The sequence below is a fragment of the Excalfactoria chinensis genome, chromosome 1 (genome assembly GCF_039878825.1).
Source record: "Excalfactoria chinensis isolate bCotChi1 chromosome 1, bCotChi1.hap2, whole genome shotgun sequence".
NCBI lineage: Eukaryota > Metazoa > Chordata > Aves > Galliformes > Phasianidae > Excalfactoria > Excalfactoria chinensis.
Window position 1 is genome coordinate 44,484,527 of NC_092825.1, and position 15,849 is coordinate 44,500,375.

The 15,849-nt window shown below is 37.2% G+C and overlaps 1 protein-coding gene across 4 annotated transcripts in view; it reads right to left on the reverse strand.

Annotated features, from left to right (window-relative positions):
* The window catches only part of ANKS1B (ankyrin repeat and sterile alpha motif domain containing 1B), a 397,279-nt gene that overhangs the window by 293,271 nt on the left and 88,159 nt on the right, over nucleotides 1–15,849 (reverse strand). For all 4 annotated transcript variants that reach the window (XM_072327909.1, XM_072327887.1, XM_072327898.1 and 1 more), the window contains exon 9: nucleotides 8,090–8,230. In XM_072327909.1, coding sequence (XP_072184010.1) covers nucleotides 8,090–8,230 — 141 coding nt within the window. The remainder of the gene's footprint in view (nucleotides 1–8,089; nucleotides 8,231–15,849) is intronic.

Below are 15,849 nucleotides of genomic sequence, written 5' to 3' on the forward strand. Positions count from 1 at the left end.
CATGGACTATCATTAATTTCATTTTCTTTGACTTGCAATTCATGGTTTCATATTAATTACTAAATACTGGGAACAATTAATTGAAATCACCTTGGGATTGTTGGAAATCCTTATCCTTAAACTGAGTTTGGATTTTTGTGAATACATGTCTCCTGAAAAATGGAAGCCCAAATGGGATTAAGAAAATGAATGCTTATGCATGTATGTATGCATGTAGGCTTTATTAATTTGTTGAATCAGGGTTTATCTCACTTTCAGCCTCAGTATAATAGGTATTCATAACAGAATTTTCAGTGAAATACAACAGTCAGGCATGACATTAAACCCAAGGCATGCAATCTCTTTTGTACAGTAGAAAAGGATTTACAGTAACAGGTTGTAAAGTTATTTTCAAATGCTCAGTTATCAGTCAAATCTTTTCTTCAGAAAGAAATCAGGTTCTATCAAGTCTACAAACTTCTTCAGGGACTTATTCTCCCTGACTTATGAAGCCATGATTGACCCTATTAATAAAAAACTGAAGAAAAGAAAAAGAATTCCTCTCAATTTCCAGCAATACTTTGTCAGCAGCTATCAAACATATTAGTACACGACCAATAAATAAAAGTCCTGTTACTATTAGAGAAACAAATACAAGGCACTCATCATGACTTTTATTCCAAAATACTGAACAGTAAACCCATTTTGGGCAGACTAAGTAAGTATTCAAGTTTCAACAGACTGCTTTAATATTTCTGTTATAAAGCAGCTGAAGGTCTAACATTAAGTTTTTCATATAAAGATGAATTTCATTCGTGTACTAAACTATTTTTATGCACTATTGCTATCCATTTGCTGTGCAATTTAAGTTGATTTTTCTTCTCTTTCCCCTTAATTTGTCAGGCTGTACTGAAAGCACAAACATTCCCTTAAAGATATTTTTTGAGTACCACTAAATTGCAAACCACAAAGTAGCATACTTGCACTACTTAAGATCCTTCCAGTCATTCACTGTGCCTCATTTTACTTAGGAGCACGATGGCGTACAACTCAGCAGTAACTTGTACATTCACTGGAATATTTTTAACAGCTATTAAGCCTGCCTTAAAAACCAGCATGATTAACACTACTTCAAATGACTTCTGATATATTAATCAGCACTTCCAGTTTTGTTTGATTCCTCTTTCTCTGTCTTTCCCATTTAATTTTGAAGTTTCACAATCATACCAAGACACGACACAGACCAACAGAATCCAGACTTATGCAGTGCTGGTCAGAACTGCCATTCTTTGACAGTAATTTACAAACTGAAGAAAACAGAGTCATTAGTAAATATGCAAAAAATAGAGCTTGTCTCAGGTCACCCTTCTAATACTTTATAGAGAACTATAGAATGCAGATTGTTGTGCATGATAATATGGAAGAGACTCCTGGAAGGCATCTCAACTAACTTTTCAGTCATAACCATTAGCACAGGACGCTCTGGGCTTGACCAGTCAACTCTGAAAATACTTAAGGATTAGTAGATTACAACATTTCTGGTTGAATTATATACCTGTGCCATGGGGTCTAGACTGTACAACTACTACAGTAAAAATGAATATGCCATAAGACATCTGAAGTCATCAGCAACTGGAAATTTATACTGAAAATTAAGTAGTTTCTTATTATGTACAAGAACAAAATACTCAGCTTCATTCCTTAAAGCACAATCAGAAAGGGTAGCACACTACTAAAATAAGCCACATTTTTTCCAATATATTTATTTCCTATTGCTGTTCAGCAGGATATAATCATCACCTACTGATCCTTTCTAGGCAGAATGCATACTGCACTTTTCAGTAGCTGCTTCAGTGTGTGGGTGGCATGTTCCTGAAATTACAAATGAAACTTCAGTTTACCGCAGAAGAGACAACACTGTAAATCATGAGTTTAACAGAAATAATGGATAATATTGATTTCTACATCAATGCAATTTAAATAAACACACAATTTTAATCTATTAAATTAGGAAAATATAACTCTATTTTTACCTAAAGGCTTGAAACCTTAGGAAAATATAATAAAAAACCCCATAACCTTAATTTGGCTATTCACATTTCAGGTATGCTGTCCCCCAATGTTTCCCTGGCTAATGATGGTCCCTGGAAGATAATCACAGAATTGTAGGGGTTGGAAGGGACCTCCAGAGATCATCAAGCCCAAACAGCCTGCTACAGTAGGATCCATCCAGCAAGTCACTCCATCTCTACTTTATCTGTGCCACCATTTATCAAATTAGTACTCCACTAAACAAGATAACATCTTTCTTTCTCTGTAACATGTAAGTTGAGTAATGCCTCAAGACTTCCTATTTCTAATTTTAGTGAACTTTAACACCAAGTAATATTGCCAAATTAGCTTACTTACCAGTCTAACTTGAAATGTTCTTCCACTGAATGCACTCAGAGAGAAAGTCATTATGGAGCTGAAGGATGACACACAACTTCTTGGGTACATTTTATTCAGATACTTTAGCCAAGAGTGTTTAGCTAAAAATATGCTTTTCAGTTTTCTCTTATTAAATAGTGAAGGAGAAATACACCCTCTTTTATGGTCCCTTCTCTGTACTCTGTTGGAACAGTAAATTCAACACTTACTCTGACCTTAAAAATCCATAAAATTTTTAGAAGCAGATGAGAACAGAAGTTCAAGCTGGGTTAATATGTTAAGATGAAAACATATAATGCCTAATAAGTTTACCAATACTAATATTATCCAATAGAGACACATGTTACCTCTTTCTGGACAGTAACAGTGACATTTTTAGGAATTTATTTGGTATCTATGTGTAAACTGAGTTTGTTTCTTATCTAATTTCCTTGTTTATCTCTTATATATCCAGAACTGTCCTTGTGATTTTAAACATAATTGTGACATAATTTTTATTGTCAGATTTTTTTATAGAACCAACTTTTAACTGCTTTTATCAGAGAAATGCATGTGAAATAGGAAAATTATTCCATTTGGCAATAGAAAATTCCTCCTCATTGGAAACAGCTTTTTAAAATGACATAAAAATAAGAAAAAACAGACATGATGATCTGCTTGAAGACATTAAATATACAGTCCCACCTACAGATGCATCAAACTCTAAACTCTAAATATTCCTATCAGAATTTACGCTGGTACAGAAACAGTACTACAGTTTATCAGCTATAAATGCAGTCTGGAGTCCATCTTCTCATCTTCCCTTCCTAATGCAAAACATTTTTTTTTTTTTTTTTTGAGAAATTTCCACAGCAGAACCTGTGATAAAGTTGATAAGAGTTCCTATTTATAGCAATCCATGAATTATCTGAGTACAGCTCAGTCTCAAAAGTGCAAAGTGCAAAGGTTTCCCGGTCCGTTGATACTAAAAAGATGAAAATCTGACATTAACTGAGCAGTGCAATTCTTCTTTAAATATTTCAGTAATATTTCCATATCTATCTGTTTCTTTTGTAAGTAGCCATGCTTCCTGGCAGCTGGTAACACGAAGATTCATGCTTAAAGGTTTAAATCAAAGTTCCATTTTTTCTGTAGTAACAGCACTCCTCTCTCTACAGATACTGCTCTTATGCTGTAATAGTTAAACACATGTGGTGATCCTAGCTGGCTGTCATATCAAGCACAGGGAATAACTGTCAGGGTTTTAAGTTATATGTATAACATATTCAAGAGACAATGCAGTCAAGCTGATCCAGCAGCTGCCTAAATGGGACATAGCTAAACCTACCTTATCTCACAATTACTTTATATCACAATTAGGAAAATATGCTGGCACGGCTGTCAAGACTAAGGTGTGCAGATTGCTTATTTTAAACTTATAATATTGCTGTGTTCACATAGGACTCTGTACCACTCATCTCTCTGACAAGTCAGACAGTTCTGTATTTATCATTGTATGTCAAGCCCTGCTAACTTCACCTGTTCAGCAGAGAAGTACGGAGAATACACTAGCCATTAAAAAAAAAAACAACCAAAATGGAATGGAAATTTAGCTCTTTTGGAGAATGTTGTTTTATTCCAAAGAAAATGACAGTATGTCTGTGTGTTGCTTTATGAAATAAACATATTAGTAGCTGAGTACTAAACTAACCAGCTCTGTGGAATAGAAGATAAAGACCAAGATATGTTTCTATTAATGAGCAAAGAATACTCTACCTCTACTTCTTTCCACTCACCTTGCACCCCTTAACCAATTAATAAAGTAAATAAATGTGCTTGACAAACTGTTCAAATGGCTTCTTACAACTTTCCTCAAATGAGAGCCAGCAGTGTACCAGGAAACGCAGTGCTTCTTCATAGCCCATCCCTCACTGTTACCAGTGTTATTCCTGTACTTCAGTGCCACACAATCACACCGTTACAAAGGCCTACAAACTTAGTTTTTCACAAATCCTATGTGCCCTTGATGCGAGCACTGAGAATTTTCAGGAAAGGAGTCTATGGAAGAACACTACCTATACAAATGCTAGCCAAGACATGTAGCTATAAAAGCAGATGAAATATGCTTATACACTGATATGGAAAATCTATATATTAAATGCACAGAAAGTAAGAGTTCCTTCTTGGTCTTATACTTATTTTCTGCTGCCTCATTTCAGCTCAGCCTTGGGCCTTCAGTTCCTGCCTAAGGTAAGCTGCAAGAGAGCCAGTCTCTAACTTCGCCACAACACTGCAACAACTGTATCTTGGCCAAGGATCTGCAGGCTAGCTTGACTTCAAATCTACCTTATAACTGTGATCTGGCCCTGGTTCCTGACTAACAGCACCAGACCTTGTCTTGTAAAAAAAGACACTTGTAAAAATTCTGTTTCAGTTTAATAAGTATTTCACTGCACACTGAACTCTTCCCAACAAAGCCTGCTATGCTTCAATTTTAGAGTGCCAAGGAAGTAGTTTATATACAACTTATGGGGTTTATATATTTGAAACTTCTCAAGTTTATTTTAATTCTGTTTGTGTATATTCCAGGTTATATCAAATTCTGAAATTTGTAGAAGACAGCTATTCAACTATGCAGGCTGAACTTACAGCTACAGAACATAGAACCTTCCTAAGGAAGGTCCTGTCAGATAGAAAATACTCATTTGTGGAAGTCAGTGTTTTCCACCAAAATGTACTTATCAATTTTACAAAGGATGGAATTTCTGCTTAAAAAGAAAGATTAATTCTGGGAAAAAAAAACAAAAACAAAAACAAAACAAAACAAACAAAAACAAGCAGCCACACAAACAAAAGGTACAGATGAAATTCGCGCTCTGCTAAAATAAAAAGTCATTTAAATTTCAGTTTCCTAGAATCCAGCTGGGTATCCTTGTGGTCTGGTTTTTGATTACTTTGAGGGTTGGATGAAGCTGATTAGCTGTTCCTATTCTTATGTAGAATTAAGCAACTTCTAAAACCCTGAAGCTTCTAAAAAAGCAGAAAGATTTTTCCTTCAGTCTCTTCCAGGACTTCACCAACAGTGAGGCTATTAGAGAGGTGCTTATGCTACTATACTAGGTTATGATCAATTTATACAGAACTTTATATAATAGCCCTTACTAAAATGAAACTTCCCAGCACAGTATGAACAAAAATTACACCCTGCATATGAGAAGTATCTCTAGCCAAGACCTTTTCCTAACTACAATAAAGAAATCAAGCTTGTCAAGGAGATAACTGCTCTTTTCTTTGGCATACTGCATGTTGTCAGCTTATCAGCTTGCAGATGGACACTGTCATAATCACACCAGAAATTCACTTTCACTTTGCCATTGTACCTCTTACTGTATATACAAACTAAGAATCAATTTCATATTTGTTCTTTAATGTGCAAGAGAAGTTTAATTACACAGCTACAAAATCTGTTCTTAACTGGCAGAGATCAGGAAAAAGAAACTTGTCACTTGTATTTAGGAGCAATTCACAGAGCATTTTGTCTATTTCAGTCTTTTGATTAGAGTATGGATTTGAAGACATACTGCCAACTACAATTATTTCACCTTATTCATGATGAAATCTGTATTTTCTGTCATGGTACTGTATTGACATGATTATCAGAAGCATATTTCTGTACTTTTATCTAAAACATACCATTGTAGATTATATCCATCATAATTTTTCAAGCCAATTCAACATACTGGTCCTGCTCTACACACTGAAATAAAAAAGCATGTCTTCTGGATCCCTATGAATAAGATAATCTTGGCTGCAATCTGAATTAAATTTGGAAGATCCCACTGATGAGCTAATAGTCTGAAAAACCACAAACAGTGGCTTTTGAAAAACTGGTAACACTTTGTCAACCAAATTCAACAACTTGTAAATTTGAAATTTTTCACTACATAACTTATTGCTTCTTGTCTAAGAAAGAAAAATAACAGAAACCAAATACTGCCTCTACCTCCGTCTTCAAAAAATGAGCTAGAAAGGTATTATATCATTTTGTGAAAGAATGAGGATTAAATATACTCTTTTTTTTAACAGCCATAATTAAAAATGCTGCTAGTTTTCAGAGCAAGGAAGATGAGTTACTGTGCAGTTGAATTTAAAACTGAAATACAAAGAATCATGCTATCTTAGTAGTCTTAATAGTGATAGTAATCTTAAAATTCACATCCTTCTTGAAATTAATCTCTTTATTAAAAAGAGGGAGAGAGAGGGAGAGAGAGAGAGAGAGAAAGCAGAGAGAGAAAGAGAGACGTACCAACCAGGCTAACTTCATACTAGTTTTCAAATTCATTCTTCAATTCTATAACATTTTAAAATATATATTATATGAAAAAGAAACTAGAAACATAGAAGGTTCTTAAAAATCAGGAAATCACTCCAAAATGACCCATATGCTAATCACAGGATAGTTTAACAATAATTAAACTTCAACTAATACACGCTCAGAGGAAAAAAGTTCCATTTAAGAATTATTTTTCAAAATAGATTTATAAAAAGGGAAATAGTAACTACTGAGCTTCTATTGTAAATCAGGATAACTCCAATGGCTCTACACCTTGCCAAATGTCTGACATGATAGATAGTTTGAAGCAGAAAACAGCTACCAAAAGCGGAACGGAGTACAAAAGCAGCTTATAAAAAGACAGGACAGTGCTCATTGTTATTCAAGTACATTAGTTGCTGTATCCTGTTTCCACTGACTGCAGTGGAAGCCTTAGCATTGACTTCAAACAGGTGCAAGTCTCATGAGACTAAGGGGAATAAAAGGTACAGTCATGATATGAAAGCAACAGTGTATACAGTGTGGTGAGACAGGATATGTAATTCCAATCTGGTACACAGGATTCTGACAAAGCTCATTAAACACAGTGCCAAATAAGGATGCAACAAAAAGAAAAAACAACCCAAAAAACAGACATTTCTAAATAGAAATTTGGCAGACCTCCATCCAATGCTACAAGAAAAGCTCAGGAAAGATGTAACAGAAATTAGAGGAGACCCAGAAGCGGCCATAAGCATCATCTTGTTCTGTAGCAGTACAGTATCACTTGCTGAGGACACAGCTGTTGGCATGCCTTGGTGGTTACAGCAAACCGGTCTGCTCTGAGTTGCTGGGACTTAGACCCAAGTATATAACCCATTTTTATTTATTCCCAGCATTATCACGAGTATTTGAAAACATTAGGGGATTTCTTTTTTTAACTTACATAATCTTCAAAGAGAAGACTTAGACTACATTCTTACATCAATTCAGTTATTTACAATGTCCTCAATTAATTTGATTAAGAAAGTAGCTGAGATATCATTACAATAATTAGAAGATGGTCAAAAATAGAGAACTTATCCCAAAGGAAACTATGGACTGCAAAAAGTCTTGCCACATTAAATCAGAAGAGAAAGCTATGAAACATAAAATCTGGGGGTAATAATTATCAAACAGTCCTAATATTAAAGACAGCTGGATAACTGAAAAAGGATTAACTGAAACCCAACATTTAATTTCAAAACTGGATTTTGAGGTTAAAGTGAAGACTGAAGGTAACAATTCTGAAGTAGATAAGGAAAGCCTGTAAATGACTATAAGGTGAGGTAGAGATTAAGCAGCTGTTCCACAGTTACTGAGTTTTAGGATGAAAAGGTAAACACATACCTGTGCAAGCATGGAAAATCCGAGGTTCCTGCATCCATTACAAGGTGTCAATGCCTCCCATAAACCTGAAGGACCACAAGTATTTTCACCTCCATCATCTTCTTCTTCCTCTCTTGGAGATAAACACGTTGAAGAAGGCCTCTGTGCAAAAAGAAGCAGTACTTTCAAATTAAACAGAGACAGATTGAAAAAAAACATTTCACTTAATAAAAAGAACTTGAAAGACTTTAAAACTGAGTGACACAGTAATACATGTGTGTTTTCTATGTTATCATGTAATTAACAATTTTGACTTGATTTTAACTGAAAATTTGCTTTATTGTTATCATTATTAAGTTGAGAACAGCTCTGAGTTATTTAAAATATGGTACTCTTCTATAGGAAAATAGCATGAACTACAGATATCTTGCTTTAATAGCCATCTGTTGTGTCCAGAAGACAAAAATTGAATTGTATTCCACTTGCATGGATTAATTCAAGGTTTCCATTGGGGAAAAAAAAACAAACAACATAAATACAGTCAAAATACCGTCAAAATATGAGGTTTCCATTTTTATTTGATATTTATCAATAACAAGCACGTTAGCATACTTTACTGACAAAAATAATATATATTTAAAAATTATTTGTCTTTTTTCTTTTCCCCGCCCCCACAAACTACAAGGCCTGAAAGGTAATGAAAAAAAGGTATTGAAGTTGTGAGCATTCAGACTTCCACACAGGCCTCAGTGATAAAGGAATAATCCTGATTTTTGCTTAAACTGCTATTCTGTCTTTTTTATGACAGCTGAAAGCAGAACATGTGGACATTATCCATTTATTTACGTTATTTTCCTACATAGGATAGCTCACTTCAACTGAATGAATTGCCATGGAAACTTCTCCTGATATCCAGAGGAAGAGATTTAAACTAGTGACAAATGATTTTTAAAATATGACGTTAAAAAAAAAAAAAAAAAGCCACAACAAAAAAATTGCAAAATATTACTTGCACCTGATCTCTATGCCAGAGGTAATTATTTTGTTCGTAGTTAAACTGGAGTACATGTAATAGCTGTTCTAATCTTCTTGGTGTTTCTTTAATAAGCCCATCTAACATTCAGCTAACAAATTCTATCTCTAGGAATACTTGCTCAAGCAATCCTTCAGAAGTGATTGGATTTTTGAGTGGCCAGCACAAGGCTGCTTGAAACAGTGGCTGACCACATCTATTAACCTCTAAAGTACTGTTATGAGGCCTATATTCAAAGAACAAACAAACAGACAAAACCCCACTCAACTGCAGATTATTTTAGGTAACAGAATAAAGAAACGTGAAATATGCTGCAAGAAGGGGCACACAGAGGCGAAGGAAATGTACTGGGGAAAAGAAGAGCAGAAACAGCAGAGAAGTTGAAGATGAATGTGAAGGGAAGAATACTGGTAAGCAAAGCAGAGGCACTGCACAGACAGGTGTTAATAAACCATGTAACACCTGGGGTTCATTTACCCTTTGGACCCTATGCTAACTTCTTTTGCACATAGCAGGTTGGTATATCACTAACTCAAGCATGATAAATATTTCTAAATTCTATGTTAGCTCTCTCACCAGGGGTGAGAAACCCGATACATCTGTCTCCACTAGTCTGATTCTCCTGTAGGAAACATTTGTTCCCTTGTTGCGGGCTTCATGTATCCAGCCACAAGTAAGGCGGATTTATTTACTTCTTATTTTAAACCAATTTCTAAACCATTCTTAGCAAGATATTTCGTGAGGTTATTTTGACAGTCAAGTGGTACCATAGAATGTGTTGCCATAGCAACCCGTTTTCTTACAGGGATTATTAAAAGGATTGGGTTAACTCTGCAGAGTGTCGGTCATGAAGGACTATTACTGCTTTGCATTTGGACAGACAAAGGAAGCAGAATATGAGTCCTTCCCATCTATTTATGATGCCAGCTTCCACAGTGTTTACCCTGTGTTCATGTTTTAAATTTCGGAATTGCTGGATCACAGAGCAAAGTGCTTCTTGCCCCCTGGAGCACAAAGCAAAGAACTGCAGCAATACTAGTTGCAGAAAAGCCTGTAACATGCATCAGCTGTGATCTTAAAAGCAAATATAAGACGTTAAAAACAATTCAGAGAAAAAAAATATATATATATAGTCAATTTGCTTTCTAAAGGCAAAAATTAAGCACAGCATTGGAGATAATTTTGTAGCATAATCAGCAGAGGATGAATAATGAAATTCAAGGGCGAACGTATGAGATTTAATTATTACTGAAAAAGTAGAAAATGATCATAGCAAAAATAGCAACAAAAAGTAAGCAAGCAGAGCAAGAGAGAATTATATTATTTACATTACACACAATGTATGAGTACAGAGACAGAATGGATATCACAGTAATTTAAATTAATGCTGCCAAGACAGATGAGATGATATTGGAAATGTTCTATAATCAGATCTTCTGACCATTTTTAAAAAGGACCAGCAACTGTCAAAATGCATTAGAGACATCTGGAGTACATTGACTGATACTCTGATGCCACTAGACATCCAGGTATGACACAATACAGGCCAATTTACAGACAACTGAAAAGTATGGCTGAATCTCTTCATACTGAATGACTGATCTCTGATTTCTTCTTTTCACAGATTTCTCCTACAGATAAAGCACTAAAAAGAAAGAAGATAAACGTGTATGAAGGCCCAACAAGCATCTATCACTGTTCTCAGATCTATCACTTTTCTCACCAATCCCAGTTGCCAGAAGCCTTGTTCTTCCCAGACAACAGGCAGAAAGTAAAAACAAGCTGCTGCTGGGCAAAATAGCTGCAAAGAGGGGAAGAACTTAACAACTGCATAAGAGAAAGGGGAGTCAGAAATCCCCCAAATGAGGGAGTGGGTTTGCACACAGAGAGATGGAGACATCTGAGGGAGGCAGATGAGCTGACAGAAAGACTTATAATCTATCCACGGATCTCAAAATGACACATAAGATGACAAAGCCGTTAACCCAGGCCACCCACTTGCTTGCTGTCCCTTCCCAGCCTTCATTCTTTCCTCAGATCTCCCTCATTTTTCCATTCTGTTGTAAAATTTAATTTTGCCTCCTCAGAGATCCTTCGGACATGAAAATCTAATTTTGTGTATGCTGCTGGGAAGCCTTGAAATAGCCCTGTGGGGAGAGGTTTAGTGGAATTGAACTTATTTATGCTCTCTTCCCAGAAGAAAACACAAAACAAGAAAGAAATAAAAAGAGAGGAAAAGCTTTCTGTCCTCTGAAGAAAAACAGACACAACTGTGAACCTTTTATATATGCCTTTTCTGACTAAAAAGAGGAACAGAAAATGTAGCTAGAAAATGCCACCTAGATCACAGTTGCTCAATTAACAGACTTTGACATTACGAAATGGCAAAGTCAACATAACCTGTAGTACTAAGCTTCCCAAAAGCCAACTCTGTAAGTTACAAGAAGCAAGAGCATAAGTGTCATAGACCATCAAAAATATCAGACAGAAAACCTTAAGAGATATCAGATACTGCCTCTAATAAAGCTGTAATTAGTAGGGAAATCATCAGACACTTAGAATAAAACACCTAATAAAAGACAGCTATATTCTAACTGGGACACTAAAATAAGTAATAAAAATTGCTTAAAATGGTGCAAGTCTATTAATGAATTTTCCATGTATAAAAAAAGAGATAGAATAACAATACAGCAATAAGAAAATAGCAAGAATGTAAGAGCATTGGGCTATTATAATTAGTGCCAAGTTTTCATCATACTTCACTGGTTCTGAGACATAACCACCAATTTGATGAGAATTTATGTTACCTCTTTGAAAATTTAGGCATGGAATTCTTCCTCTTTATTTTCTCATTTACACAAATTGAAGAATTGTCCCAGTAGGAAACTTTACACTGAAGAGTATTTTTTATTCTGTAAACAGGCTATTTATTCTTGCAACATATTTACACACACCAGGCTGAGGTCACAATAACCTTCTGCCTCCCTCCTGATATAAGAAAACAAGCTAATATTTAGCAACAGACAGGATAACAAGCAGAGATGAAAAAAAGCAGAGAAAGTCTCTTTCACTCTTAAACGTCAACAGGAAAATAAACATACCTTTAGCCTCTTACTTGAAACTGCTTGCTACTGAACTATCCCATTCACAGCTTAAGGAGCTTTATGCCATGTATAGAGACACGTAATGTTTTGGCCTCCTTTTTTCCTCAGTAACATACAATCTAGACAAGATTTTCTATGAACACAGTAAGTTCAAATGAAAACTCTACTTTTATTCCCTCTTTTACTCAGTTTTTAAAGAAAGCTGGTCTGCATTGTGCCTTAAAATTTGTAGCATCCATTGGTAACAAGCAACCACATGTTTGATAAGTTAAATGCCACCACTCATTGTGCAGCAAGGAAGTGAAGAGCAAACTGCCTCGACAAACGTGACCGTATCAATATTTCATATGATACCAACCACTGGGTGGCAAAGACGTGCCTCTAATTCTTTATCTGCTCATAAGTAATATTGTTGTGAAATAACCATGGAAATAAAGTAGTTCTTTGTCTAATAATCTAAATTTGCATTATAATGAAAGAGGAATTAATAAGGAAGGAACCTGCTCTTGAATATCCACTGCAAATTGGGCCAAGAAGAGTGCTGTGCTGTCACTGCTCCCTTGGCCGCAAGGTTGCTTATGCACCCCCAGCCAGTACCCAGGATGTACGCACAGAATCACTTACTTTAGAAGGTAATCATCTGGATTATCTGAATCCAATCATCTGGAATACTGTGTCCAGTTCTGGGCTCCCCAGTACAAAAAAGACAGGGATCTCTTGGAAAGAGTCCAGCGGAGGGCCACAAAGATGGTGAAGGGCCTGGACCATCTCCCCTACGAGGAGAGACTTAGGGAACTGGGTCTGTTTAGCCTTGAGAAAAGAAGGCTGAGAGGGGACTTGATCCAGGTTTATAAATACCTGGGGTGTGGGAGCTATAGTGGCGAGGCTGGTCTCTTTTCAGTAGTGCGTGGGGACAGGACTAGGGGCAACGGGCTGAAACTCCAGCATAGGAAGTTCCGCACGAATGTGCGCAAGAACTTCTTTACGGTGAGGGTGACGGAGCACTGGAACAGGCTGCCCAGGGAGGTGGTGGAGTCTCCTTCTCTGGAGATATTCAAGACCCGCCTGGACGCCTACCTGTGCGACGTGGTGTAGGGAGCCTGCTTTGGCAGGGGGGTTGGACTCGATGATCTCTAGAGGTCCCTTCCAACCCCTATAATTCTGTGATTCTGTGATTCTGTGTGATTCTGTAATAAAAGCAACATTTAAGCATGAAATTTAACACCATTTATAACAATTTTTCCACAGCAGGATCCCTACATCAACCAAATGCACCCTTCAGGGATTCAGTAAGGATCCCAGCAGGGAGAAACCTCATTCGCAAGACTTGCTATACCTTGTACACAAAATGACAGTGAAATGTTTTAGAGGCCTGGGCATAGCTTTCTCACATTCCCCAAGGCACCCTTCACCCAGGTTGATGTTTTTCTTTTTTCCATCCTCATTATCTCATCCTTCACCACACACTGCACATTTCTTTCACAATTAAGTCCCTTTTTTCACGTTTCTTTCATCACTGTCATGCTGTGAGCACGGTTAGAGTTTGTTTGCACTTCCTGTATTTAGCCAGGAGGGAACACCAATCTTGTACTTCAAGTTGCTGAATACTGCAGAATAGCATGCTGTACATGTCCCTGCCACAGGCCCTGCGAGATGCAGGGTACGATGCAAATTTCTCCAAGATGACTGCTAACTTTGTGGTCCTCATTTCTTGGCTACACCAAAATCACAGATGGAAGTTTCCAGAGATGCTGGGCTTCATCAGAAACCAATGTGAGATATTCTGCGACTACTTACAGCAGTACATGAGACTAAGTGCTCCGAAAGTACAAGGGCTGCTCTGAAAGTAACGTCCCCCATTTATTATGTTGACCCACAATGTCAGAAACAGATGTTGGCAGTAGAGCATTTGAAGCTGAACCTTCCCATTCCATTATATCTTGTTGCCACGTGACAGATGAGTGAATAGGGGTAGGCTGACAGATTGTCATCTGGCATCAAAGTGAATATGAAACAAAAAAGTGCCACAGAATTCCTCCACATGGACAAAAAATTGCAACCAATAAATGTTTGCTGAATGTTTATTGAGACCAACAGTGGAAGCGAGCACAGCGAGGCAGTGAATGGTGAGTTTCAGCAGCATCAACAGCAACATGAAAAACAAGCCTCATTCCAGAGGACCATGCACAGCTGTCATGACATGCAATAGAAAAGTGCCTAGATCAGCTCATCCACATGAATCAGGAGATTACAACCAGGGAACTGTTTACAGAGCTGAATATCAACTTCAATGCATTGGAAACAATGGTGGCAGTATTGGAACACAACACAGTTTGCTCCTGGTAGGTCTCACAAACACTCACACAAGAACAGAAAGAGCACCATATGCAAGTTTGTCAGGACCAGCTTAACCAATGTGGATGAAGGTGACAGTTTTCTGGGTCACATCATTATTATTGATGTGATGCAGTATCATTCCTATGAGGCAGAATCAAAACAGCAGTCCTGGAGTAGCCACATTTGAATCCCCATTTGAAGAAAGTTCAAAGCACATTCCTCAGTGAGTAAAGTGATGTGTGCTGCCTTTTGGGATAGGAGAGGGATGATCTTTCAGGATTTACTGTAGCTAAGACAAACAACCAATTCTGACCGTCCAACCAGACCATTGTACAGTACAAATCCATGCTTTCTGACCTCCATCTATTTGGGCCAACGAAAGATGAACTGCGTGGGCAACAGTTTCCTAGCAACTATGCCATCATAGAAACTATGAAACAGTGGGTCACCTGCTGGAGCAGATTTTTACAAGCGTGCCATGTAGATTCTTGATCATCACTGGTGAAAATGCACAGATAATGGCAGTGACTGTGTTGAAAGATAATGTTACATATCTGAAAATTTGCTGTATTAAACAGTGCTATTGTACACTTTGTACCTGTTGTAGAATTACTTTCCAAGGAACCTAAGTATAAGCTCCAGTAGTCCCAGTGAAGGAGAATCTTGACTTCTGCATCACTGCTCATCAATCAAGCTATTCATAAGTCTTTTTGTTTGGAACTCTGCAGTAAAAAGCTTTGTCTGTTTTGAATATAAGATGTATTAACTTTAGACGTACATGATTAATTCATGTGTTTCACAAAAAGTACATAGATGTTCCTGTTAATGCAGCTACTGCTGCTCAGTGAGAAATTAATCATTCAGCAATATTATTCAGCACTGGTGATGTCACACCTCGTGTACTGTGTCTGGTTCTGAGCTCCTGAGTACACAAGACTCCAGGGGAGCCACAATGAGCTCAATGAAGGGCTGAGAAAATTCTGAAGGGTTTGGAGCACCTCTCCTACGATGAAAGGCTAAAACTGTAAAGCCTGGAGAACAGAAAGCGGAGGGAGGGGAGACAGTCAGGAGATCTTATAAGTATCCGGAAATACATAAAAGTGCAGACAGAACCAGGCTCCTCCCAGCAGTGCCCATTGCCAGGCCAAGAGATGACAGGCACAAACTGAAATGTAGGAGATTTCACCTGAACATCGGGAAACACTTCACTGTTCAGGTGGTCTGAGCAGCAGAACAGGTTGCCCAGAGAGGCTCTGGAGTCTCTTGTAGGCATTCAAAACCTAACTGGATACAATCCCAGACAAGCT